This window comes from Antennarius striatus, chromosome 21 (genome assembly GCF_040054535.1).
Source record: "Antennarius striatus isolate MH-2024 chromosome 21, ASM4005453v1, whole genome shotgun sequence".
NCBI classification, from domain to species: domain Eukaryota; kingdom Metazoa; phylum Chordata; class Actinopteri; order Lophiiformes; family Antennariidae; genus Antennarius; species Antennarius striatus.
Window position 1 is genome coordinate 11,538,036 of NC_090796.1, and position 26,437 is coordinate 11,564,472.

At 39.4% G+C, this 26,437-nt stretch overlaps 1 protein-coding gene across 2 annotated transcripts in view; it reads left to right on the forward strand.

The window, feature by feature from the left end:
* The first annotated feature begins 383 nt into the window (after nucleotides 1-383).
* nrg3b (neuregulin 3b) overlaps nucleotides 384-26,437 on the forward strand; it is a 166,795-nt gene continuing 140,741 nt past the window's right edge. For both annotated transcript variants that reach the window (XM_068305567.1, XM_068305568.1), the window contains exon 1: nucleotides 384-1,549. In XM_068305567.1, coding sequence (XP_068161668.1) covers nucleotides 640-1,549 — 910 coding nt within the window. In that variant the 5' untranslated portion in view covers nucleotides 384-639. The remainder of the gene's footprint in view (nucleotides 1,550-26,437) is intronic.

Consider the following 26,437-nt stretch of genomic DNA (forward strand, 5'->3'; position numbering starts at 1 on the left):
AGATGAAATTAACCTGAAAGAATAAATGCACAATCGATGGTTTTTATTTGAAGGACCTCATGTGGCCGATGATCAACCAGCTGAGAGTGGTGAAGGGTGCTGCCGAATGCTGGCTTGTTGATCTACGCGCGCACTCACGCGCATGGAATTACATCTCCAGTTCGAAGCGGATCGATAACGTTCTCTGTTCTTTTTCTACGTCTGCTTTTTTTTTTTTTAAGAAGGGAGTGAAGCATCCTGGGATTTATCAGCGCTTCGTTAGAGCTGAACTACAGTGAGACACCCCCCCTCACTCACCCCCCCCCCCCTTTTTTTTTGGATCTCTCAACTGTCCATAACCTGGGTGCGCTCGGTTTGTATGTGTGTGTTTTTTGTGCGTGATTGCGTGAACGCTTGTGCTTGTGCTTGGTTGGTCTTCTTCCAAATGGAGTGAAGGTTATTCTACTTGTGTATGCATTTGAATGCTGTGTCGTATTTAATCTGTGGTAGGCTGACTGACTGTGGGGGGCTGTGTGTCCTCGGGTGTGTGTTTTATTAGTTCATGTTTCATGTCTGTGCATTTAGGTTTGTGCGTTTAGATTTACATAGGTTACTTAAGATGTCCAGTGATTGTTCTGCGCCACACCCCCTTCCTAGTATATGCCCCTGTGTCATCTGACCACCTGTTTCCACCTGAACACCCAAGAGACCAAAAGCTCCCACAGGATGAGTGAGCGCTCAGGTGCGAGCACTCTGGCGGCCATGACGCTCGAGGAGCCAGGGGCTGAACAGGCATCACCCAGAGCACCAGGCCCACTCCGATTTGGCCCCTGTGCTGTGTGGCCTCGCCAGCAGACGTGGCTATGTGCCGTGCCCCTGGTGATGGGCTTCGTGGGATTGGGACTCAGTCTCATGCTGCTGAAGTGGATTGTGGTGGGATCTGTCCAGGACTATGTCCCCACTGATCTAGTGGATCCTAAAGGTAGCATTGGACAGGACCCTATATTTCTCTCCAAACCCAGTGCCATGCCCAAGGGGCCCGACATTTCCACAGCCACCACTACTTCAGCTGCCTCTACCACAGCAATGGTGTCGACTACCACGCCACTAGCTGCGGATGGTACCGCCCCAGCGCCAAGAACTCGATCGGGGCCTCCGGCAAACCACTCAGCCAATGGCAGCAATGCGAATGGAGATGGCAACCGTGTCCCGCACCTTCACAACCGCATTGGCACGCACATTAGTGGGACTGCGGTAACCACATCCACCACTCGAATTACCCGACTCACCCTACCACCCAGTGGTAAAGATGTCACCCCTCGCAGCACTGTCAGAAAAGGAAGCAATGCCAATAATGGACGTAATGGAGTTGCCAACTCAAAGCCAGGACAGACTTCTCCTACCTTCACCAACACAGCACCCACCACAACAACAGTTACCATGAAGACCACTGCCAAGGTTCAGCCAACCACATCCCAGCCTGCGTCACCTGTCAAGCCCACATCACGCTGGAATCACGGACGTCCAGGAAAGGGCCCAGCTACCCGCCCACACCATCGTTTCCGAACACGTAAGTTCCATGAATAGGTGTGGCCAATGAGGAGTGCGTAATAAGAGCTCTTTTCTTTAAAGCACTAACAATGCTATGACACTATAGCTACTTGTTATCAGAATGCATCTGTAGGTAAAAAAAATGCTTTGATATGACTCGTGGGATGAGAATATAAATGATTTTTTTAATACCCTGATGGAAGTTGCGTACTCCAAAAGCTTAACATTAATCATATTCATTAGTTCAGACAGATATCAGGGGATACTCTGTGTTTTCACCCTCTCCTCTTTATCGGTTGTTTGAGCATTAATTCGATACAAATCTCACCTCCAGAGGCATTTTTTTCCCTCTATGCACTACTCAAATAAAGGCAATGAATTGCATTCATTTAGATTCATCTGATGGAGTTGGGACGTTGGGGCTTTTTGCGAGGTGTTGTGTGACTAAGGACGACATATTTGTGTTATGAAAACAAATAGCAGGAGCTTGCGTGATGTCAAAGTGGGAGAAAGGTTAGTTCTCACCTCCTGTCTAGAGAAATTAGATATTGCTGGACCACCATGTCATCTAGATGAGAGAATGCAGGGAGCAGAGTGTCGCAGGTACAGCGTTCACACTGTGGGAAGATGCTGAGGGCGTGCGAGAGAGAAACAGGCTTAGAGGATAAAATAAATGGAAACAGGGATGAAAATAAACCTGCATTGGACAGGTGGATGGAAACAAAATAGGAAATAGAGACAAAAAGAGAATAAACACTTTACAAAACAGTTTGAAACTTTAAAGTGTGGCAGAAGAACAAAGGGAAAACAGCAAGTATTGTAGAAAAAAGTAGGAGATTTGAGAAAGGAAGAGGTGAGTAACAAGATGGCAAATGGAGTGGGATGAAAGCTCGAGGGAGATACAGGGTATATAATGCAGGGGAGCTGTGAATTTTGCATATTAAGTGTAGTGTAAAGAAGGGAAGCTTCTTGATTATTTATGCATGATGTTGTTGTCAAAAGGTTTTTATTTCAGATGTGCTTCAGGCGTGTATGCCAGTGTAATCCTGTGTTATAAATTACTTCTGTATACACATATATAGCAATTTTGTAGAAACTTTAAATGTAAATTATTGATTTCATTTACAACATGATCTATTTCTAATCATATATTCACCCTATAGGTTTCTAAAGCTGGAGTCAAAGAAGTACCATCATATCTTGTCATTAAATGGTACATTTCCTGTTGTGAAGGGTTTTACAGGCCAGTGACGACATGTTAATATGAAAACTGAAACCTTAATTCCTCCACATTTCTGGTACGGCTCATATGTTTGGACAACAGTTCCGGTTGAGGGCACAGTATCCTCTCGTTTATCAGTTGTGTGCGTCAATGGCATTGATTCCACAGGCAAACAGTGATCAAGTGACACAATTTTCTTCGTCTTTACCACGGGGGGAAATATTTTCAGCAGTGCAGGTTTAGACAGTGATTATTAAACCATTGTTTTCAGCTGTAACAAAAATAATCCATACGATTGGAAGAATATTGGATTTGGTGTGCTTTAATTTGCCCAACAACAATGGATACCGATGAGAAACACCCTCAATTATTAAAAGTGCTTGTAAGATACACAAGTATTTTTTTAACTGAAATATGCCATCAAGTCTCCATATGACACAAGCCTTCAATGAAATGTGGAATGAAGAGGTTTTTGACATGCAAAAGTCATTAATGCTGATGGAATTTGCGGTATTCATTGATATTCCCTATCAGAAAAGATTTGCGGATAGGTCTTTTGTGCAAAACCACAACTGTAAATCTATTGTATATTAAAATGAATTTATAAAATAAATCAAACTAGCATAAAATCGCTGATGCTTACATTTAGATTTTTATGCTAAATCAAGTCAATTCACACAAAATTAAACCCGTTAGTTAATAACTGGAACTTGCAGTCAGTCAGCTGCTTCTTTAAATTAAATCTGAAATATTTAGAGCTGCTTTACTACTCTACCATATAACTAATACTGACATTATTGTTTTGGGTCAAATTTGAGAAGATCCACTATTCTGGCTGTTTTTTGTTTGCAGAGTACATTTTGTTTTACAATAGTGATTCCTAACCATTTTTGCACCACGGAGTGGTTTAACATCAGATAATATTTTCACGGACCAGCCTATGAGATGTGGTGGATAAATACAATAAAATAAAATAGTATCACCAGCATAAAAACTGGTATTTTGCAGCTTTCTTTTTCTTTGAAATTGTAGGTTCTTCTTTTGTCTCCTCACTGCTTCTTTTAACCTGCACAAAGAAACTTTTTAAAGTTTTTATGTCTTTTGCTGACTTGGGAGTTTCAATTTAGTGGCAATGCATCAAGACAGATGGTGATGCTTTGTCAAATGCAGCATATTTAACATGCATCCTACAAAGAAAAATGTCCAAGCTGATGATGAAATGTTCTGTAAAACATCACTTCAGGTGCATATTTCTTGGTTGATTAACAGTGGTCTGATATTTTATTTTAGGTTTTTCACTAATGCAGTTGCAATGTGCAGTCTCAGGTTTCAGATCATCTATACAGCAGGAAGTACCACACAAGCCCCCCCCCCCCCCCCCCGTTGCTGTTGCTCCTTCTGTCCGCTTCTAGATTCATTTTTTGCGTCCTGGAAAAAAGATCCTCTTTGTCCATTGGGAATGACGTATTTTACCTACTCCTTTATGTTTTTTCTTTTTTCTTTCCCTATTTCCCCATTGTTACTCTCCCCTATCTGCGTCATTGTATACCCTCAGCTATTTTTGCTCTGCTTTTGTGTTTTTATATCTTATTTTATACACTAGCTTCTCAATGAGCAAGTGGGCTGACACAGGAAAAGTCATCACAATTGTGATCACAAAGACACACACATGTAGCACGTGTGCTCATACTCGTGAATCAAACTTTTTTTTTTAATTTTAAGATACCATGTATTCCACTCCACTCTAAGTATGAACCCCATTGGTTCAGAAGTAAAATAACAGGAGAATGGAACAGCACAATGAATTCCTGTTGGGAAACCAGGGGAAGCTGGGTTGGCTCGGGGCCCATTCCAATCTCTTTTTGGTAGTAAAAAATCTTTCTCATTGAAGTGTGGTTGTGATTCCATCCACATCTCACGAACCCAAGGCCAGACTTGTGAATGGCCGGCCACATTAAAATTTCTCCCATGTGAGTCAAAGGTCTGGTGTTGTTCTTCAGCTGAATCAGTGGCTGTGTCCCCAGTTGGGGAAACAACCAAGACAGTCATCGTCTTTGATAGGTGGGACTCATCACCCTTGTGAGAGCCAGACGCAGCTAGGCCTCTGTAAATCAACTGACTGAAACAATGGCCATTAAATTAAAACAGCTGTGCACTGAAGGCATTTGAAAAAATGTATAAGTGTAATTTCTGTTCTCCCTATGGGTTTAATTTGTCAGCTCGCCCCCTCCGCCACTTAAGAATGTGGATATGGTGCAAGGATAAGTATTTTTTGAAATCACTTTGTTTTCCATGAATTGTTAACTTTATTATGACTTTTCTACCCTATGACATAAGAGGCTTTTCAAAAATGACTTCTGTGTTCATGTTTAAGACTACATTGTCAGGTTAATGCACAGTATTTAAGGTATTAAACAGATGTAACTAATGGACATTCAGTTACAGTGATTTGTGGATGAAAAATAAACGACATCTCAGAGTGAAAGCAGCACAAACAAGAGGCCAATGTCAGCATGAATTCCAGGGCAGCATCACAATTGTATATTTAACTTGAGTAAGAGGTTAGGATCATAGTTACTGTCAAAGCCATGCAGCCATTGTCAGCTGATTTTATTTTTCAGTCAGGAAAACAGAGGGGGGCGGCCGTTTCCTCTGATGTCACACAAAAAAAGAACTGAAATAGAAAGTCTTTCCTGACATACAAGCTGTAATTTTCGTTCTGTTTGTTTTTCCTGACGGTACATGAAGACCACACAAACCATTAACATTGGACCAATGAAGCGTGTAAGGGGGATTTAAAACAAAAGTATAAATTCAATAAATTCAGTTTCTCTCTCTCTCTCTTTCTCTCTTTCTCTCTCTTTCTCTCTCTCTCTCTCTCTCTCTCTCTCTCTCTCTCTCTCTCTCTCTCTCTCTCTCTCTTTTTCTCCCTTTTCCCAGAGAGGCCAGGCTACATTTGCCAGGCTGCCTCTGAGACCCCTTTGTCTCTCCTGAGATGCGCTCTGCTTGTTAGCTGAGGCTGGCCCAAGCAGGGCTCCCTCCACATACTGTGTGTGTGTGTGCAGCTGCACGGAATTACAAATATCTTTCTAATTGGAAGGCAAGCTTTCACGTCTCAGCCTCCATCATCTGGGGCTCAAAGTTAGTAATGAACAACTTAACTCAAACAGTTTCCTGGCCTTGGCTTTTGACTTGTTGGTCTACAGTCCTACACATTTGTTCTTCCCCTCAAGAGTAGCTCGATGGTGCAATTCAGTGTTAATATAGCGAGTAATACTTTCAAAGAGCAATACTTTCAAAGAAAGACTTGCTTTTTTCCCCCCACGTGGTAGTGATGGTGCCAGAGGCTGTCACAGACAATATGGCTTTGCTCTTAGGAAATACCTGTTTGACATGACTGCAACACAGATGTGACTTTGTCAGCCAATGGTGGCCTCTTTACACAAAAAGATCTAATTTAAATGACTTTAAAGAAACTTAATTATTGAAGTCAAACAGGGAGTTATTAAAGTTTCCACAGAGTGCATGTATTAATGTTACAATACCAGAAACAAATAATTCACATAAGCATTCCTTGTGGAGGCTTTAGCAAAACTGCCTTCAGACATGCTACACTATGTGTAATTCTTCTGACATTGTGCCTATGGTTCTCATTAACATTTAATTTGGTGCCAAAAATCTACATATGGGATCCAATAACAAAGAGCTTTAATTAATCAGACAGCTTTCTAAAACACACTTGAACCGTCCTCATAATGGTAGATTTATCTAGCAGTAAAAACAAAAGTGGATGTTTTACACAAATATGAATGAATGAAGCTGCAGCATTGTGCAGTAATTGCCCTGAACACGTAGCTTGTAGAAACACTTGACATCCATGGGCACCAATTACGAAACACAGCATGTGTTTTCAGTGGGGTAAACCCACGAACAAATTATCATGGAGTGACAGCTCAGTGAATGCTTGAAAAAATTGAGAGAATTGATCCCATGCCCTTTCCATAGCTGGTGCCAAGATCTAACCAGTGAACCACACAGAATCAATATGGAAGAGAGCCCCAAGTAAGCAGAGTTAAAAGAGAGAAAAGGGGGTGGGGGTGGGGGGCTAAAGGACAGAAATAGGATGTGTTAAAGAAAAGGAAAAAGCCGATTTTTTTTAGGGCAAGGGCTGTCAAAAACTATAAGCATGTGCTCTAGAAAAAGGATCCAGCTGAGAGTTAAAGGCTGATTTTCATCACAGTTGAGTGAATGAGTCTGGGCCATGCATTTCACATATCTGAATCCACCATTGAACTCGTTCTGTTGTTATCACTTATTTTTATGCAAATTTACCCTCAAGGTATTTTCCATGTTGGAATTTTCACTTCCATCCTGTCACCACAATGTATTCATGACGTATCTTATACAGGCCTTAATCGAAAAGGCTTTGAATCAGTGGAGACTTTCAATCTGCTGCAGTGTTATATGTTATGCATATATTATTGCAAAGTTCAACTGGAAAAAAAAATTTGGGGTTTAGTAAAAAAAAAAAAAAAAAAAAAGTCATACCAACCTAAAGCAAATTGGAAACAAAACAAACAACCTGATGGCCACCCAAACTAGCCTACAAAGGGTTGTTGGAATGGGAAATAACCCTCTATCACAACCAAGAATAAAAAACATAAACTAAAAATAAAAAGGGAAAATAGGACTAATTAACCACTAGAGAAACAAAAGAAATTAAAAGAGGGACTAGTCTTCATCAGAGACCAATGGGTGGAAGAGAAAGAAAAACTGGATGTCATTCTGTTGCTCTTTTTTATTGGATTTTCCCTCCATCAGTGCAAATCACCTCCACCTGAGGATCAGAGGAGAACACAGGATGAATCATGAGGACATAGACATCGTCTATCCAGCAGGGGGAGAGCATATAACAAGCAACAAATTTACCGGTTCTCATAATTGATTCATCTTTCAATTAATTTTTCAAGCAAAATTGGCAAGCAGCCCCTGGTTCCACCCTCTCAAATGTCTGCATTCAATAACATTAAACTGAATAAATTAAGGATTTCATTGGAAAACAAATTTGGCTTTTCCATCACCCTCTATTGATCAAGATAAACATGTTTATATTAAGTGAATAAAACAATCATCATTTGCAGCTTCAAAACCATTACACAACAAGAAGCGAAACGCTGCACTAGTTTCTTTCCCTGTCTAGCATTTACATTGAGCAGTATGCTTCTGGTTTGGACCCAAACACTCCTACCAAAATGTGCAATTTTGTAAAAGTGGTCCAGTCCAGAGTTAGAGTCTAGCGCAACATCTGACTTTGAAGCCTTTGTGTGTTGTTGCATGTCATCCACCTCCTTTTACATTTGATCCTGGAGTTTAGTCTCAGAGGAAACACTTCCTCTCAGGTTCTCTAAATGTTTATCCTTCTGCAATTGAATTGGAAGACCCCAACCACAACCATGGCCACAATTAGATGTCAAGTTTGTTGAGACTGAAGCTACCAAAGGGCAGAAAGTAGGGCTAGTGTTGGCACTTCAGTATTTGTTTATTTATTATGTTGTCATTGCAATATTGAGTGATGTTATCACAGACTGCCCTCATAGTGTGCTGCTGCTGCTGCTGCTGTAATAGATATCTTGTGAAGTTTACTTGACGCTTGGAGTGCCATTTGACTCCCCGACAGCAGCTGGGGCACTCATGGATCGGTCGAGGAGACTCTTGCCTACTGTAAGTACTGACTGAGGCCATCTTAGGGATTCTTAATGTCATTGTGTGATTTATGTAGACAAAATGTCCACCGGGAGGTGGCAGAGAGAAGAAGGAGAAGCAGGGCGACCGGGTGGGGGCTGAAATATTAATGGGAAGAGAAACATGTGGAATATGTATTGCCGGAAGTGTGAATAATTGATGATACTTCCCCCTTATAAAGTGCTTGAGATGTCCCATACTCAGTGGTCTAATGGCAGAAACAGTGTATGGGGTTTTACTGTCTGGGAGTCGGCCTCCACTGCCTGTATTTCAGGGGGAAACGCAGCAGTAGTTATAAGAGACATTTCATAATAAAGAGCTTCCTAGAAACAAAGTCATTGAAACTGTAGATTTACTTTGGGATCATTCCCTTTTCATGCATGCAGCCCAGCAGTTACACAAAGAAATATAGGTGTTCTTTGCCAGAGGAAAATAATCTTATTTGAAAGTAAACAGTAAAATATTTTTGGTCTGTGATTATGAATATGGTTTCCTTGGTTTATATACATTTAAACCAAAAGAAATGGAGAGGAGAGAACACATTAAGAGACTGGTTTCATTGCTGGTAGGTGTGTGTGTGCGTGCGTGAGTGCGTGCATGTGTGTGTGTCTGTCTGTCTGCTGTGGAAGTGATCACTCAATCACTCCTTTTAATCACATGCTGTCATGCGTCCTTAGCCACAAGTCTGCCATGCTGCTTTTTGGCAGCTTTGCAATTGATATTAGTATTGGCCGGTGTTCCACAAAGCTGAAGTCTTTCATTCACTCATTTGTTCATTCATTCATGGGAGGAAAACACAGTGAAGTGCTGATCAGGGCACTGAGATATTGTATTGCATGTGGCCATGGAAGCGTGAGAGGATTACAGTCCATCATATCAGATCTGAGACAGTTTGATCCCAATATTAAATTATGGACCCTACAGAGTCTCTGGTCCTTTCTGCGCTTGCAAATGAATAACATGGAAAAGTGAAGGATAGGAGATCTGGGATGGGTTTGGCTATGAGTTTAGTGCGAGGTGTTGCATATATTAACAGCATCTTTCTCCAAACATTGCTGCAGTGTCATGTATGATGCGAGTCTTTAGCAGCTTGAGTTCTTACCTATTCAACTGGAAATATGAAAAATTTGAGAGATTAAAGCCTTCTGAAGTCTTTGTTAGCTATCGTAACATCCTATTTATGATCCAGTATTATGAATGCTGTATTTATGGTTATATTCTTTACGTATTTTAAATTCTAAAGTTACAGTGAAGAGAGAATGAACTTTAACAACCAAAAAAACCCCCAACAAGGTCATCTTAATGGTTGTTATTTAAGTTTTTGACACTTCTGCCGCTAAACTGTGTGCTCAGACACGACTTCAAACAGAGGTATGTGCAGCATGTGGAACGTGACTTCTCACTAGCCCTGCTTTGGCACATAGCATCTGGGATCATGAGAAGCCAGGAGGAATGTGCGGCTTGCGGAGGATGCAGCAGTCGGATTGATTCACTGCAGTGTGTGGCCTGCTGCCACCCCAAGTGATAGAAAATGTGCCATGGTGCCCTGGTGATGGAGATGCTTCTTCTAGCATGTGGAGTTGGAGGTGCAGACTGGGGTCACTGCTCTCTCTCATTTCCATTCCACCATTATTCATGCTTCTGCACTTAATATCTCTTTTCTCACTCTCATCATCTTGTCCTCTATTTTAGGGGCACCTCTTACCTCTCTGCTCTCAGTTATCTTCTTTAAGCTTCCTTCTTTCAGTTCACATCACCGACAACACCGACCAATGAGAACTCTTATCTTAAGAGTGTACAGGAAGAGATAAGACTATCATTCATCATTTCACATAAGCCACTGTCACTGCTTTCTCCTCGAGGAAATTGGGACAAAGAACCCAGGGCATTTCATGATTATAATTAATTGTGTTCCACTTCCAGGGAAACTTCTGAAGTCCTTCAGTTTCTTTTTCATTTTAAACTGAACCCTACAACTACATAGATATACAGTCACATCTTTACAAATAAGCACTTTACATAGTAATTTCCGCTCACATGTCCTTGCACCTTACAGTATATGTCAAAACAGGTTGTTTTTTTCTTACAATTAAAGTCAAAAATCTGGAATTTTACTAAAAAAAATGTCACCTCATTTCAAAAGAATTTATTCGCTCAAAGTATTATTTTTTTCTTCATTCGTGGATTAATTTCCTACTTCATAGCTCCGTTCTTCTGACTGACATAGTAAATCCTCCATGTGCTTTATTCCCACTAACACATGACTTTGACAATGTCTCAGATGATACCCTGAAAATTGAAAGCATACCTGTTGAGCAATTTTTCCCCCCAGACCATTTAAGAAAAAGCTCCCAAGATAAACCTGAATGAGACAGCAAGATCCCAAGGAGCACCCTCCCATCCAGAATCTTTTTTAAAGGAGGAAAACACTGTTTTGGGACACAGTAGTAAATTGTGTTATACACAATACATAGGGCAATCCCTCAAATTATTAACAACACCCATTATGCTGGCCCCCCTTTCCTGCCAAAAGCAGCATTGGCCCAATGATGCCTGGACACACTGAAGGGTTCCTTCGGTGTTTGACACAAAGGCATTAGCACTAGATCCTTTAAGTCCTTTAAGTTGAGAGGTGTTGCCTCCATGGATCAAACCTTTTTCCAGTACGTGCTGCAGATGCTTGATGGGATTGAGTAAGGTGAAATTTGAGGCCAAGTCAACACCTTGAACTCTTTGTTACAGTTCTCAAACCATTTATGCACAATTTTTGCAGAGCAGCAGGGTGCTGTTGCCGTGAAGGGGTATAGCAATAATGTTTGGGCAGAGGGTACATGTCAAAGGAGCAGCACATTTTGCAGCACAACGTTGAATCATAACGAGATGATGAGCCTTACTCACTTCACCTACTGCTGGGTTTAATGTTGTGACTGATCAATGTACTCTTCCAGTGGGATATTTTATTATGCAGCTCTATTTCTGTGCTTGAAAATCTACCAGGAGGCTTTTGGATGAACCTGATCATCCAGCTCCTAGACTTATGATCAAAGAGAAGTTAGAAAGTGTGTTGAAGTTGACTTAATGTAATGCATTAAATTAATTAATGGCTTCATGTGTCATTAAGCTCTAAGCATTGAAAGCATGTTTGTACACGATTGGTCTGATCCTCCATTGTGGATTTCTTAGTTATTTAGAAGTAGGAAAACGAAAAATGAAAGCTACAGCTTTTTTATGTATTTTTTTAAATTTCTGCTCCTGAAAGTGGCAGGTATTCCTTAAGAACATTGTAGGCCATGGTGGCAAAAATACAGTACAAGATAAAAGAACAATCAAAAATGGGAATGAGGTTGAATCATAATCGGCATTGTTCTGTTAACAGTGGGTTCTCTAATGTAGACTTAATATCATATGCAGTAGATAACAGAACAGACATCCTGGAGCCCATTGTATGGGATGGAACACACTGACCATGTCAAGGCAGCATGATAGTTATTTTACTGCAAAATCTACCTAAATTATTTAATGATTACATATGGCAAACCAGTTACAAAGAATTAAGGTAAACGATGAAATCTGTTGTATATTTTAGAAATTGTAACAGAGGCAGTTTTAGTGAGACAGCTTCCCTTTCAACTCGTGCAATTTCATGAACCCGAACCTCGTCCATGGTTGCTGTGTGACTTTGAACTGATTGTAGCTTGTGGTACCTTTTTTAGAACGGCACCCTTTTCCATGTTATTAATGAAACATCTAAACAGGAGCAGAGACATCCTGTTTGGGCTCCTTAGATCATTGTTCTTTTCCCCGATTATTCAATTTCAGCTGAAGGATGTCCCAGTGTCCCTCATGAAGTTACAGCAGACGGCGTTATTTTCAAACGCTGTGTCAGAAGCCCCAGGTGTGCTGATCATGGCATTGATGAAAAGCAAGAAGGGAGAGACAATGCAGACAGAGAGATGGAGGCAGGGCCATGCTAAGGTCCTCTCGTGTTATTTTCCTGGGGCCACACATGTCTTGTCTCATGCTATAATCCATGCATGGTAAGACCTTATCTATGGGGATAATGTTAACTCACTCCTGTAGATAACAAGACAAAAGCTTGTGCCCAGCACTTACTCAAGAGTGTGTTTCATATCCCCCTTATCTGTCATACATGCCTACATGGCTCTGCTGTGTGGATTTGATCCATGCGGATGCTGATTAACCTGAATGTACACACACTTGGCTCTGCACAGTTGCCTTTATATATATACAGTGTGTGTGTATATATATGTGTGTATATATATATATATATATATATATATATATATATATATATATATATATATATATATATATATATATATATAATATATGAGAGGCTGGAAATGACATTTATTTCATTTTTGTATTGGGCTGTGCTTTTCTGTTTAAGTAAACTCAATTACAAATGCAGTCAGTGGAACTACAGCTGTTAGTGTTACCTCACTTCTCTAATGGAATCAGTGGAAAGTATACACATTTATCAGCCAGCATGCCTGCCAGTATTATGCAGTATTTTAGGCTTGTATTTAAGTCTGTCAGGTGTTTTTATTGCTTTTGACACTCATGCATGCTTCACTACCCATTGCAAGTTGACTGAATGGGTATAAGTGCAGAGTAACTGTACAGTGCATAGCCTACTGGGCTGCTAAGTTTAATGGCAGAGCCGCTGCCAATTACAATCATGTTAAAGAGCCTAAGAGCCACATTTCCCTGTGCTGTTTATGCATATGTGTGCAAAGGATCAAAAGATCACTGAAGGACTTTTAGTGTGTTGGTCATGTTCAAAATGTCCTAAGAGATCCAAGGTTTAAGAATGCTAAATCTTCACGGGACCCAAAGAGCATCCATCACATTAACACCCAAACCCATCAGACAACTCTGTGAATTATGCATTGAAAGCCCCCGCCCCAATCCTCCGGCAAAGACATCTTTCTCTCTGTCTCTACCCTCCATCTCGTGTGATGCACTGAATCATTGAATCCACAACAACAGTGCTCCACCCTATAAAATACATGTCAGAGACGTCATTACAGGAGTACGACCAGAACAAGAGCATCGCTGTCCAAACGCTGAAGTCACAATATCAACATCATCACACTGATTTCTTGAGAGATTGATGGGACAATTTTGACCTCCCCATTTAAAAACGTGTTCTCTTGTCAAGTACTGCAGTTTAACCAAAACACCAAACCCTGTTATGTATTTTCCTTGATGACTATTAATGGAGTGGAAAGAAGGGTTCTGAGCAAGAGCGACAGTGACATTTTAGGCACTAATATCCACTCCTCTCATAAAAGTAAAGTCTTTGATCCCAGCTGGAGTCAGGGATGCTTCTGGGATATGATAGAATGTTTTATTACTGTTGTGGGAAAGCTGTTCGCAGGGTTGCCTCAGTGTGTCGTTTTCACTCTCTTCCCTTCATAGGAAGTTAAGCTTTAAATCCTCAGCTGGGTACCCGGAGTGAGTATTTTGCATGTTGTTACTCTTAAACCGTCTGTTCTACAAAATGACCGTATTTCTTCTGTATCTGCAGCAGGAGTGTGAGTTTGTTCAGGGTGTTGGACTGTTTGGGGGGTGGGGGTGGTGGGTCAGGCAGATTAGCGCGGAGGAGGCAGGAATTGCTTCTAGAAACAGTCAAATCGCAGAGAATAATGAAGGTTAAGCTGAAATCACTTGCAATCAGGTTGAAGGAAGACGCCAGGGTCAGCATGTGAGCTCAATATAGGGAAAGAGTTAAGATAGATGGTGGTGAGGGCAAACAGAGTGGTTTTATCAAGGATGGATCAGAAAAAAAAACCCATGGTATAATTTACAGCTTTTTTCATGATGGAAAAAAAAGAGGTGCTTCGTTTAACGCAGCCATATGATATTTGTACTTAACTTGCAGCCAAAGCTTGTTGGTTTTATGCATAACAATTCATCTAAAGAGCATTTTCCTTTGGTTTCACTCACCAGGGTATTTCTAAACTTAAGCATACAGTATTATAGTAAGTAATAATAAGCAAGCTGGTGCTTTTGTATTGGGTCACATCCAGGATAAGGCCATAAAACACTGGGCATAAGTCAGAAAATAGACCCGCACTTGTTCTTTGGTAATCCACAACAGCTGGTGTGTGTGTGTGTACATGTGGATAAATGCAGGAGACGTAGACGGAGATAGCAAAGCCAGATGGGTCCAGCTGTGGATCTGGTGGCCTAGATAAAGGCTCGATGGGTGCCACCACCTTCATTAGGTGCCAGCAGTACATTTACAGGAGGTGTTAAAAGCTTCCAGCCTTTGATGGACCTAAACATGCAGTGGAGAGAGTGCTCATTAGTAACTGCTTTTTTTATGAAGTCTATAGTGGAGAACGTTAAAAATTGATCACTTCACAGTGGCCATTAGGGGTTGAAATTACTATTGCGACTGAGAGGTACTGATCAGGAAACTGTATTCACCCCTTTAACAAAGACAACATTTGACTTTTTTCAATGCTAATATTTTTTTAAATATGTTATTAGTGTAATAATCAAAATGTGTGAGCCCAAAATGTCAAACATTAGCTTTTCAAGCTATAGCAAGTTACTTTCTTCCAGGTTCTTTTTTTATTATTATTGATTGATTTGTTGATTATTTGTTCAATTTGATTTCCAGAAAGTGAAAAAGAAATGGCCATGAACAGCATCGCAAAGTCTGAAATCATTTTTCTTTTATGTGCACACAAAATAGCAATCAGAGAGAAGAGAAAATCTGAAATAAGAATTTTTTTTTGTTCACATTTTGTTTTCCTCAGCATAGACTGAAATGATTACTTGATCATTAGAATAATTATTGCTTTCCAGTTCTAAATGATAAACTAATCACATTAGCAAATTCTCACATATGAGTGGGTGGAACCAGCAAACTTTTATTATCATGTCAAAATGATGGGACTTGCCAACTGATGGATGTACCCACTAAAAGTTTCTTAAACCAGATAAGAAAAATAGCAAGTGTGATGAAAAATGGAGAAATTTTAAATGTGACCACTAGTTGCAACCCATTTCAGAAAGCCACAGCATACAGCCCACTCCCTCACAAACACTTAAATAGCCATTATGAGAGGAGAGGTTGGGAGCTGGCCTGTAGATTAAGAGGAGGTGAGGTAGTCTCTGTCCTTTTTGCAGGGAACTCGAGGACAGCGAGAGCCTTCACCAGCACCCTGGGGAGCGGGAAGACAGATTAATGCAGAGGCTTTAATATTTCAGATGAAAACGTATTACTGCTCTCCTGTTCCTTCTTCTCTCCCCTCTTTCTCTCTTTCTCTCTCTCTCTCTCTCTCTCTCTCTCTCTCTCTCTCTCTCTCTCTCTCTCTCTCTCTGTGGCTAAGAGAAGTGGGCTTGAATTTTATTTATTTTTTTACTCTTGTTCACTCTCCTTATGTCTTCCATTCTGGCTCAAAGCATGAATGTGTTTTCATGAGAGGCAGATTACCCCATCCAAAAATTCTCTGTCTACTCGTTGTGACAAGAAATGATACATGACTAAGAGACATATCTAAATGAATGGTGGATTGAATGTTTTTGTGTGTGTGGGGATATTGCATGTTTCTCTCATTCTGTCTGTCTGGCTTCACACTAATCTTTTGACCTTACAGCTGACCTTCTTTGTCTATCACTGGTATCATTTTTTATCTATGTCTCATTTTAGATGGGATGAACAACATGTCCGTTTGCTTTTGACACCTTAACCGGAAAAGTGTCGTAGGTCAAACAGCCAGCCTTTAAGCATTAATATATAAAAAAAAAAAATTACAAAAGTGATCACATTTTTTCATCTGAGCCATTGACTTCAATCCAGGCTTAAGAGTTCAATGTATTATATATCACTGCCCATATAGGTTTCCAGCATGTCTGTGGCAAAGAAAATCCTACCTAAGAAGATTAGAATAGACAAACCATGTGTGGAGCTTGACGAGCAGGGTATATTGTAAGGCATCCATTTGAGCTTCATATATTTACATTGAAGTGAAAAGTGTTTAGCATCTTATTGCCTTGTATGATCATAAAAATAAATGCTTAAGTTGTTTTTTGATGTTGGTCTGAAAAGAGCTGAGTGGTTTTCAAGTAGTCTTCAGGTCTGCAGGTCCATCTCAAGATGTTTTTTTTTCTATTATATTTGGAAATAGCAACACCGTTATTGAAAAAGTAATATTTATAGTAAACAGAGATAAATGAAAATGAAAATGAAACATGCAAATATTACCTGCAAGTCTGACTGGAAGTATATGCTGGCTGAGCACTAAGACTAATTGATTCATACTGGACCTATTGCTACTTATCAGATCAGTTCAGCATGTGCATCATGCTTAGTACCTGTTATCAATTTATTTTCAAGTGTTCTGATATCATGAATATAGATCTGCTGTTTTTAAAATCTTGCTGTGTGACTGAATCCATTCTGAGCAACAGCAGAGTACGTGGGAGCAAAGTGACTCACCCCTCAGACCATTTTGTTTCAAGCACCATCTCCATGTTATTCTATTTAACACCCATCTATTACCTTGCTACATGTGCAGGTCAGGTTAACCGTGATAATGTACCAACCCAGAGCAGCTTAACACATCCAACACATGGTGCTATATATTAGGTCAGGGCCTGGTTGTCCCTCTGACCCGGCAATCCTCCAAAGCATGGTCTCCTAGGTGCCTGAGCCACTCCTGCTACTCCAATCTTTTTTCAATCAGCAGCTCGTGCTGACAGGTGCATTCTGCATTTTTTTAAATTAGTTTTTTTTAATCAAATTCTTCTTGCTATTGTGTTTGGTTGATGAATACTATTTAAAGTGTCATTTTTCATCTGTCCCCGCCCTCAGTGCCCGGGGGCTGTTCGTTGCAGATTGAAGTTTTCTTCCTTCCTCCCCTCCTCTTTGCTTCCAGAGATGTATGTGTCACATGTACAGAAGCGCAGGCGTGCACACCTAGACACACAGTAACACAGGAGCTCACACTCTCATTACACACTCTCTCACGCATGCTTACTAAAATGTTTTCTCTTCCTTTGCTTCAATCTTTTCCACCCCTCCACCCCCCTGAAAAACACTCATACACACCTCTCCAATTCATCTCCCCCTGAGGCCTCTTGCCTTTCTCCAAGCCAAATGGTGTGCTAATGTGCTGATGACACATGCCCTCCCCCTTGTTTCCTGTTTCCTTCCTCTCCCTCTTCCACCATGTCACTTGTCTTATTTTTTTTGCTGAAGCAGAACTATGTTATTTTGTCTAATGTTAGCCTCAACAAATCTTGTCACAAGCACAATAATAATTTATAATTATAATAATAAAAGATAATTTTACAATTGAATAAGAGGCAAGATGAATTTATTGGTTATTTAGCTTTAGCAGCTGTGCTAAAATCACAAATCTGCTACCATCAAATCCTGTGATTTATTGGCTTTGTTTCACCACAAACAAACTGCAAACTGGATTGCAGAATTCACACATGACAAGATGAGCCAATTTTTTTGTAGGAAAGACTCCCAGATTTGAAACAATGATTCCAAATTGATTCCAAATAATCCAGGTGTGGAAAAATAATTTGTGATTTCTCTTTTGTGGATGTAAAAAGCATTTAAGTGCCTTCAAAAAATGCTCTAAATCAACGATTATCAGTTCTTTGAAACAAAGTGTGTTCATGGGCTGATGTTAGTTTTAGGATTTTCAATGTGACAGCAGAAAAAACAACCAAATATGTAAATTAGAATGAAGTACTGAGAAATGATAAATAATCTCAGGTCATATCATTTGAAATTGATAAATACAAAAAAAGGGGTCCTCTGAACATTTATAATAATCAAAAAGTTGCCAGATGTCATCATCGTCATAATTGCTTGTAATTTTTTTTTCTTTTAGCATTTTACCAGTGACACTTTCACCAGTAATAATCTTGTCCTATTAATTCTACATCCTCCACCCCCTCACCCCCTTTTTTTTAAAAAATGGATAAACCTGGTCTTTCTAGTGGAGGAGCAGTCAGTTCAGTCTTGTAACAAAGACAGCTACAATACTATTGGAGGCAGCTCTTAGAGGTCAGCAAGAGACAGTAGAAGACAGGGATGAAACAGGAACATGGTGTTGAGAGACAGAGACACACCAAGAGCAGCTGGCTGGAGAAGGGGGGTGGTTAATGCCAGAAATGAAGAGAAATGCAGGGCCGAAGACAGAGGACTAAATTGGGAAAGGAGCAACGAAAGTTACACTGTTTCACATGGTGGAGCTCCTCTTTAAAAGGCCAATTACTCTGTAATAGTCCTAGACTGACTAGGTGATTTCTCACACTGCTGAGTGGAATAGCAGTGTAGAAGTAGAGTCAGTCCAGTGGAGAGATCCAATCGTCATTGCACTGAAGTGAAGAGAGTCCAGGGACACATACATACATGAGCGTGAATGCGTGTGTGTGTGTGTGTGTGTGTGTGTGTGTGTGTGTGTGTGTGTGTGTGTGTGTGTGTGTGTATGTGTGGATCCATGTGTGCATGAACAGTTTGTCTCTTTAATTTCTCTTTTTCACTGAATTCATTATTGAATGTGACCTTCACTGCAAGCATCCCTCAATACAAGGGTAAAGTGTGTGTGTGTGTGTGTGTGTGTGTGTGTGTGTGTGTGTGTGTGTGTGTGTGTGTGTGTGTGTGTGTGTCCTAACGCATTTTACATTACACCATATGTGTTGTGTATACATCTCTGATTCAGGTCAGTCCAGCACATTTGGAGACCATAACAGAGGCGAGACTAAATTCACTTTCAGATCAATTTAAACTGTGATTCTTTTATCCTATTGGTTTGGGCTGAAGTTCCTGCGTTAAAGTGATTTAATAGAAAGTGAATTCAATTTAAAGAAAAATAGAACTAGCAAACATTAATGGACAGCCATGATAAATGATGGCTTTCTGCCAAGACTTCCCTGCTGAATCTTGCCTCTGCCCACATCTGGGTTTTTTTTCTCTCCTTTTTCTCTGTGCCTCTTAATTATTTTTGAGCACCATTTTCTTTTCCTGCTGCCGGTCATATCCAACATGTGGGCTTACACGGTATTCCATACTAATTAGTCATTTGTAATTTCAGCGACGTAGGTATTTAAGCATGTGTTCTTGTTGTACTCATGACAGATTGGATAAAAAAGGACAGGTATGCCTTGAGTAGAGTAACGTGGGAGGATTTTAGGTGTTTTGTCGAACTCAGTAACCTAGCCGGAAAATGAAAAGATTATGTTTAAGCTAATACTCTGTCAGCTGACTTAACTATGCATTGCGTCATCAACTGAATGAGTTCTAATCCAATTAGCTGTCACATATCTCAGTGTGGGATCATTAGAAATTAATCTGGAAAAGCAGCAGCTTAAAGAATTTAACAAAAAAAAACATTAAATAAAAAGATAATTGAAAAGTTAATTTCAATAGATATGAGCAGCAAAGACCTTTTTGAAACAGCATAGCTGTTTTTGCAAAAATAAAATGGTTTTATTGGTTATTAATGTGCGACTGAGATAATTATATTTAGATGCTATTCTGTTTTGGGAATGTCAGTTTTCCATAAAAGTAAGAAAAAGGAAATATGCTACTGTGCAGATGATCAGAGAGAATTTGTTTTATATAAATTTTTTGCGATTCTTTTAAGTTTGCTTTGTTACTAAAATTCAAGATAGATTACTAGTGTGTTACATCGCACTGACACTTTTAGTGGTTTAGTAATCATCTTGTTTTGAATGACATTAGAATTAGTTTTCCATATATATGATGTTCTTTTGTAGTTTGAAAATGTATACACACTACTCAATATCTACCTCACATTCATTTGGCCATAGTTGTATGGTGCTCTCAGTAAAAAAAGTAAATCCTTCATTGATTATTCATTCTTTGACACAAGCACTTGCAGGCTGTCTGCCTCTCAGAACAGAAGAAGTCTCTGTTTGTGATGGGACGAAAGCAAAAACACTCTTTAGATGTTGAATGATGGGATGCAACATGAAACAGCGAATCGGGAAGGTGTAATGAACCTAACCGGTGCTCTCTAGAATCAAATGAGAATTCTGTCACTCATGTCTATGTAATTTGGAATCAAAAGGCTTGGAGAGGAAGTTTTAAGCATCTTGGAAACAGCCTGGCGAGCATTGGAACTGTCAGAATCTGATCTAATTTGAGGCTTTCTGGAAAATAAACTAGTGCATGCTCAAAGCATGGGACAGAGAATTCCCTGACCTCCTAGACTCGCTCTTACCCTGTGGTTGCCTTTCAAAGCCAATTTATCACAAGCTAATGGTGGCATATGAATGTTTAAAAGCATACGGATGTGATCAAAGATTTTCAGATGTGCGTGACAGCAGCCTCTCCTCTCTTGTGGCCTCTCCTGGACTACACTAAAGATGCTTGAGTGAAGTCATGCTGAAGGGACCAGATGACACTACTCTTAGTACAGTGTGTGTATGTGTGTGTGTGTTTACAAGGGGAGTGTACATGGTGGTACGATGGAGGTGGAGGAGAATCTGTTTTCATGCCCAACAAGCTGCCAAGGTTCTGATTTAAACTGATACACGCATGTGGAGATTATACAGTGGGCCGGATTCTCGTCCAAGAATGAGACAGATTGCCAATTTAACCTCATCCAAAAACATGCACGCCTATCTGAAAATATTAGAAAATATAGTGTTGTACTATTACATGTAGTTTTTTTTCCTGTCACACTGATTCTTTTTGATTAATCTTATTATGGTGTACGTAATATGACCTTGTACGTTCACTAAACACACAGGAAATATGTGCAAAAAAGGCCAGAGAAGTTGCCGTTTATTTATGTGTGTTACCACCTTTTGCTTATTTGACAGGTGGCATTAACTTTTAACTGCAAAGGAATGACAAGAGAGGCACTGTAGAAAATAAAAGGACAGATAGTTCTATAAATGCTGCAGCCGAAATTCAAGAAGAGATGTCCGAACATCACACAGTCTGTTTTACTGACAGTTGGAGAAAAATGGAAATGCTTAGGATTTTTCATAATTTAGAAATTATTATTCTCGACCTCTTAAAACACAAACCAACTTACTGTGATTTGAAATTAAAGCTAAATATTTTTGTTGTATATTTTTTAAATTGTATTATGACTTATAAATTGAGGTTTTCTTCTTTCAGTCTGATAAATATGGCCATTAATAACTTGTTACGTAGAGGTAAATTGTGGTTTGTCTGTATTGCAGTTAATAATTGACAAGAAATGTTTGTAACCTGCCCCCCTTATTTTTTATAGATCTTAATGAACAAAATATAGATCAAAATAGAATGTTTTTGCAAAACAAAAAGAGAAAAGGAGCCTAATTTCAGCTTAATCAAAGTTGTATCACTGTTTTTTTTAAGTTGGATTGCAACAAATTGCTTGATTTGTAAAGTTTATCAGATTGATATCTTCACTCACTCTCTATAAAATTAAATACATGGAACAAAAATATTTTCTTTTTACTATTGATGCCATTACGTAGGATTTTATTTTATTTTTGTAGTTATGATGTACCGACTGAAAATTATACACAGAAACAGACAAGTAGACGATTGGTTAAGGGATACAGTGAGGAAAGAATTTAACATCTAAAAGACATTTTATTCTGCTGTCATAACTTGTCACTTTGGGGAGTGAACGCAAATTGTCCGAACAGATCAGTGCAGTGGAGCAACTAGATTTCACAAGTTCAATCAAGCTGCTGTTATGCATCAGTTACATGCCCGTATTGACAGGAATGGGGGCACTAAAGTAGTAAAATGCAATGCATCTCTTTCTGTTTTCTTTTTTGTTTTTGCTTTTCCATCAAGTCAATAATATTCCTATTTCTCAAAGTGAATGCAAAAGAAGCGATGCTGATCAGAGCGGTGAGTCAGAGCAGCCCTGTCTGGAGGCTTTAAATTGAATATTTTCAGACCTCACTTTTTTGCCGGTGCTTTGCAAACAAAGGCGAGTTCCGTGTTGTATATTCCAGGAGTAGATTCACCCCTTATAATTGGGTCTGTGCCGAGTTAGTTTACCGATAGATCAGTCAGGGGATGCCACATACATCTGGGCCAACCATCTGGGGAACACTCTGATGACTCTCTAACAAGACTTCAAGACAACAACTGATGGGCTAGCAAAGGAACAAAATGCTTTTACGCTACTGTGGGCTATTTTGCAACATACACAATTGATTCAGTGATGCTGAATATATGATGGGCAGGACTATCATTATCTCCGTGGCTTAAACTCCTCATTGGCTCAACACAATGACATCGGACGACAGACTTTGTATTTGGAGATCCACATTAACTCTATTCATTGGTGCATTTGGAGGTAATTTCATAATGATGTAAAGTGGCAGCCATTAGGGTTGCGGTGTGGTAACGGTAATAGACTATCTATTGTAGCAGGTGCTCACAGGGGTTATGAGCACATTCAGGCCTCATCATTACAGAGCAGTTAAGAATTGAAGGAGGGGTCGCTTAAATCTGAATGCGAGACAATTTAACACATTTGTGCTTCATGTGTTATTGGCTGCAGTATTTCATTCTCTTAATTCCAAAGCTGTTGTTGACGAGTTCTGTTACAAATAACAACCAACTTCCAAAGGGTTTTCCTTTCACTATGAGCAATGGAATGGGAGCCTTAACACTTGCCTGAAGAGCCTATGCTGTGTTTGTAGCATGCTAAGCGAGTTTAATAGTTTTATTTTTTTGTTTAAGTCTGTCTTGCAATTTTTAATGTTCGTTTTCTTTCCCTGTTCTTGAGGGACTCTAATCTCTAGGATTCCTGATGTGTTTGTATGATGTGATGTTTGGATGCACTAATATTCCAGAGGAACATTGGTAATATAATTCAAGTCATGCTGCTTGGCAACTAGACTCATTAACTTGGACAGCACATAAATTAGCTTTAAGATGTCCTGACCAAAAAAATATCTGGTGAGTACAGCTAGGTGTGTGTGTGTGTGTGTGTGTGTGTGTGTGTGTGTGTGTGTGTGTGTGTGTGTGTGTGTGTGTGTGTGTGTGTGTGTGTGTGTGTGTGTGTGATCCATATAAGTGTACGTGTGACACGTTCACGACCAGTCTCACAGACAAGTACGCCCATCAGCCTAACACTGTCTTCACACATTTATGATTTCATGGTCAAGGACGTCTTGTGGTCGTGTTCAGTGGTTTGTATTTTTAAAAACCTGTTATATTGGCTGCCCTGCTTATTTACCACTGTCATATTGCTGACTCCTCACTCCACTTAACCATCCATTAGGGGCTGTAAAAGCCCCATTGCTGCTTCAGTTTGTAATTTTAGTTCCAGTAAGGTAGTATGCAACAAAAGGCATTTCCAGCCATCAGAATGCAAGACAAGGCTTACAAACATCCATATGCCTCATATTGAACTCCTGATAACTTGAGTTATGCTCAATAAAAGATGATTACATTCCCCTATTTATCTGTTGTGATATCTTGACTGTATTCCAGGATATTTGTGCTATGTCAAACTTAAGGCCTTACAAAATCAACTGAATATGAGTGTAAATGTATTTGAATTGATTGTTAGCCAACTACATATACCCCTCAAAATGTAGCTGCTTTCAAATCCAGAATTTAAAAAAAAAAACTGAGACAGAACTGAGAATTAGTAATGCATGTTTGCATTTCCTCACTCAATATGAAACTTCTCCAACTGGAGATATTACTGTTTTAGGTATAATTTGTATGGAAATAAGAAGAAACAAATCTGCTCCTCCAGAGACATTGGTGTTGATTAAACATTGTCTCAGATAATTTGCTTTAAACTGTCAGAATTCCAGTTACACCATTTGCATCTGTGTTATTTTTTGTAATCAGTAGCAGCAGTAAAGCCCATAAAAGTGCATCATTATAGGTGTTGCTACACCATAAATACTGCATATAGAAAGTGGTACTCAATTTCCATGGCAATTGTAATCCATGAATTATTTTTTTTTTAATAAAAGCTGTAGAAATTGAATATTTGCTTCTGAAAAGTAAATAAATGACACACCACAGCAGGCCTAATTACAGGAGTGCTGTTGGCCGGTCCATTATTCTGAAGACCTGTGGTATAGAATATTTTCTATGGGTTTACTGGGTTCTAATTGTGCTTCAAAGTAGATGTTTTATTCAGTAAGAGCAATCAATTGCCTGACTGACTGTATGTTCTTAAAGTTCTTAAACGATAATGTAATGACTAACACCTTGGGTTTTCATGTTTTTCACATCTTTCTGCACCTCTTCTTTTGCTGCAGCTGCACAATGCTGTGTTTTTAGGGGAATGGCCCTATATCAATTACACCTCATTTCCATTGCAATACAAGCCTGTGCATCTTAATTTGAGAGCGTGCACAGCCATTTATCGCCCCAGACTTCAAGGGGAGACACACACATCTCTGAGCACTGCCATCCAGGATTTCTCACAATCGTCTTGGCTTGAACCCAAAGACAAATTGCTGCTGTCGTCATGGACAATTTCTGGGTGGTTAAGATTGCTTAGGCTCTTGAGCCAGTGTCAATATCTTTGATCTTATTAACACAGAGATGTTGGAAATGATCAATGCACTTCTGTCATGCAGTCATAGTTTTCTCAATTATAGCTAGTTATCATTTTAATAAGAATAGTTCGCTTAGCAGTGGTAATTGTCCCTCTGTCACAGTTCATTTGTCTCCATTTCTTAATATTGGAATATAGGCAGAGCACTAAATGAAGGCCATGTTTAAATGACATACTCCAAAGCACTGTCATATCAGTTTCCCTTAATGAAAACAAGAAGAGTACAAGTCAAGTCTGAAGAATATTTGTCACATATATCACAGCATTTTACAGTCAGGGTATTGTGTAGCTATATTGAGAGGGAATCATGCTCTGCACAGTCGTCCTGAAAGACATTTGTCAAAAAGATGTTGTGTGCTCCTGGGAAAATAAAGCTGGCACATTTAATCTGTGAAAGGAGGTTCTTTTAGAATCACAGCTATTGAAAGATGCTTGAATGTGTGCCTGTGCTTGTGTTTTTTTCTAGAGAGTATTTGGTGACTCTGGGAGCTGGGTTGTCTCATTGAGTGAAGTTTTTGGTAAAAAATGGGAAGGATAATTCTATCTCCAGTTTGAAAGAGTGTTTTTCATACATGAGCATCTGGAATGATTGTGCTGATGGAACTCCTCCAAACAAGCATTTGTGTAATCTGCACCTGCAGCTAAAGACATTGTGAACTAATGCATTAAGCAAGGAGTCTGCTTTGGCTGCTCCTCCTCCTTTAAAGTCAGGCCTTGACTTTACTTTTAGCTTCTGGAACAACCTTTCATAGGATCTGGGAAAAATAGAAGCTTGAGCCATCTATTCTGCTGCTATGTAGTGTTTTATAATTGATGGTTTCACTCGTTGTCCTCTTTTTCTCCTACCTTTTCTTCTTACAAATGTTTATGTTGGATGTCATCTTTTAACCATTATTCAATGAATCCATTTTAATGTATTCAATTTCATTATAACGTTTTGAACCTCAGACACATTGTTTGATAGTTGTTATATAAATAACACATAAATAATGATTTATCCATGATGGATTTAACACAAATAAATGAGTTTTTCTTTATTTCATTTGGATGCATGATATCAATATTTATTAACATATCAATGATCTAATGTAAACCTCTAACTGTTGTCACTATAAAGTTGGCAACATTTGCTTGTGCAAACTTGCAAAAGCTATTAAAATACTTCCTCTGCCAACTTACAATGCCTGTAAAATAAATAAATTTAAGGCAAAACCCTCAAGCGATTGATTAAAAAATGTCTCACCAGTGTTAGAAAAGACAAAATGATCATTTTAGTCATCAGTGGCCTGTACTAAAGAGCTGAATTTAAGCTGAGCAAGGTCATTTCAGGGTTAACTGAATTTTCAGCACTACGATGGTGGCTCACTTT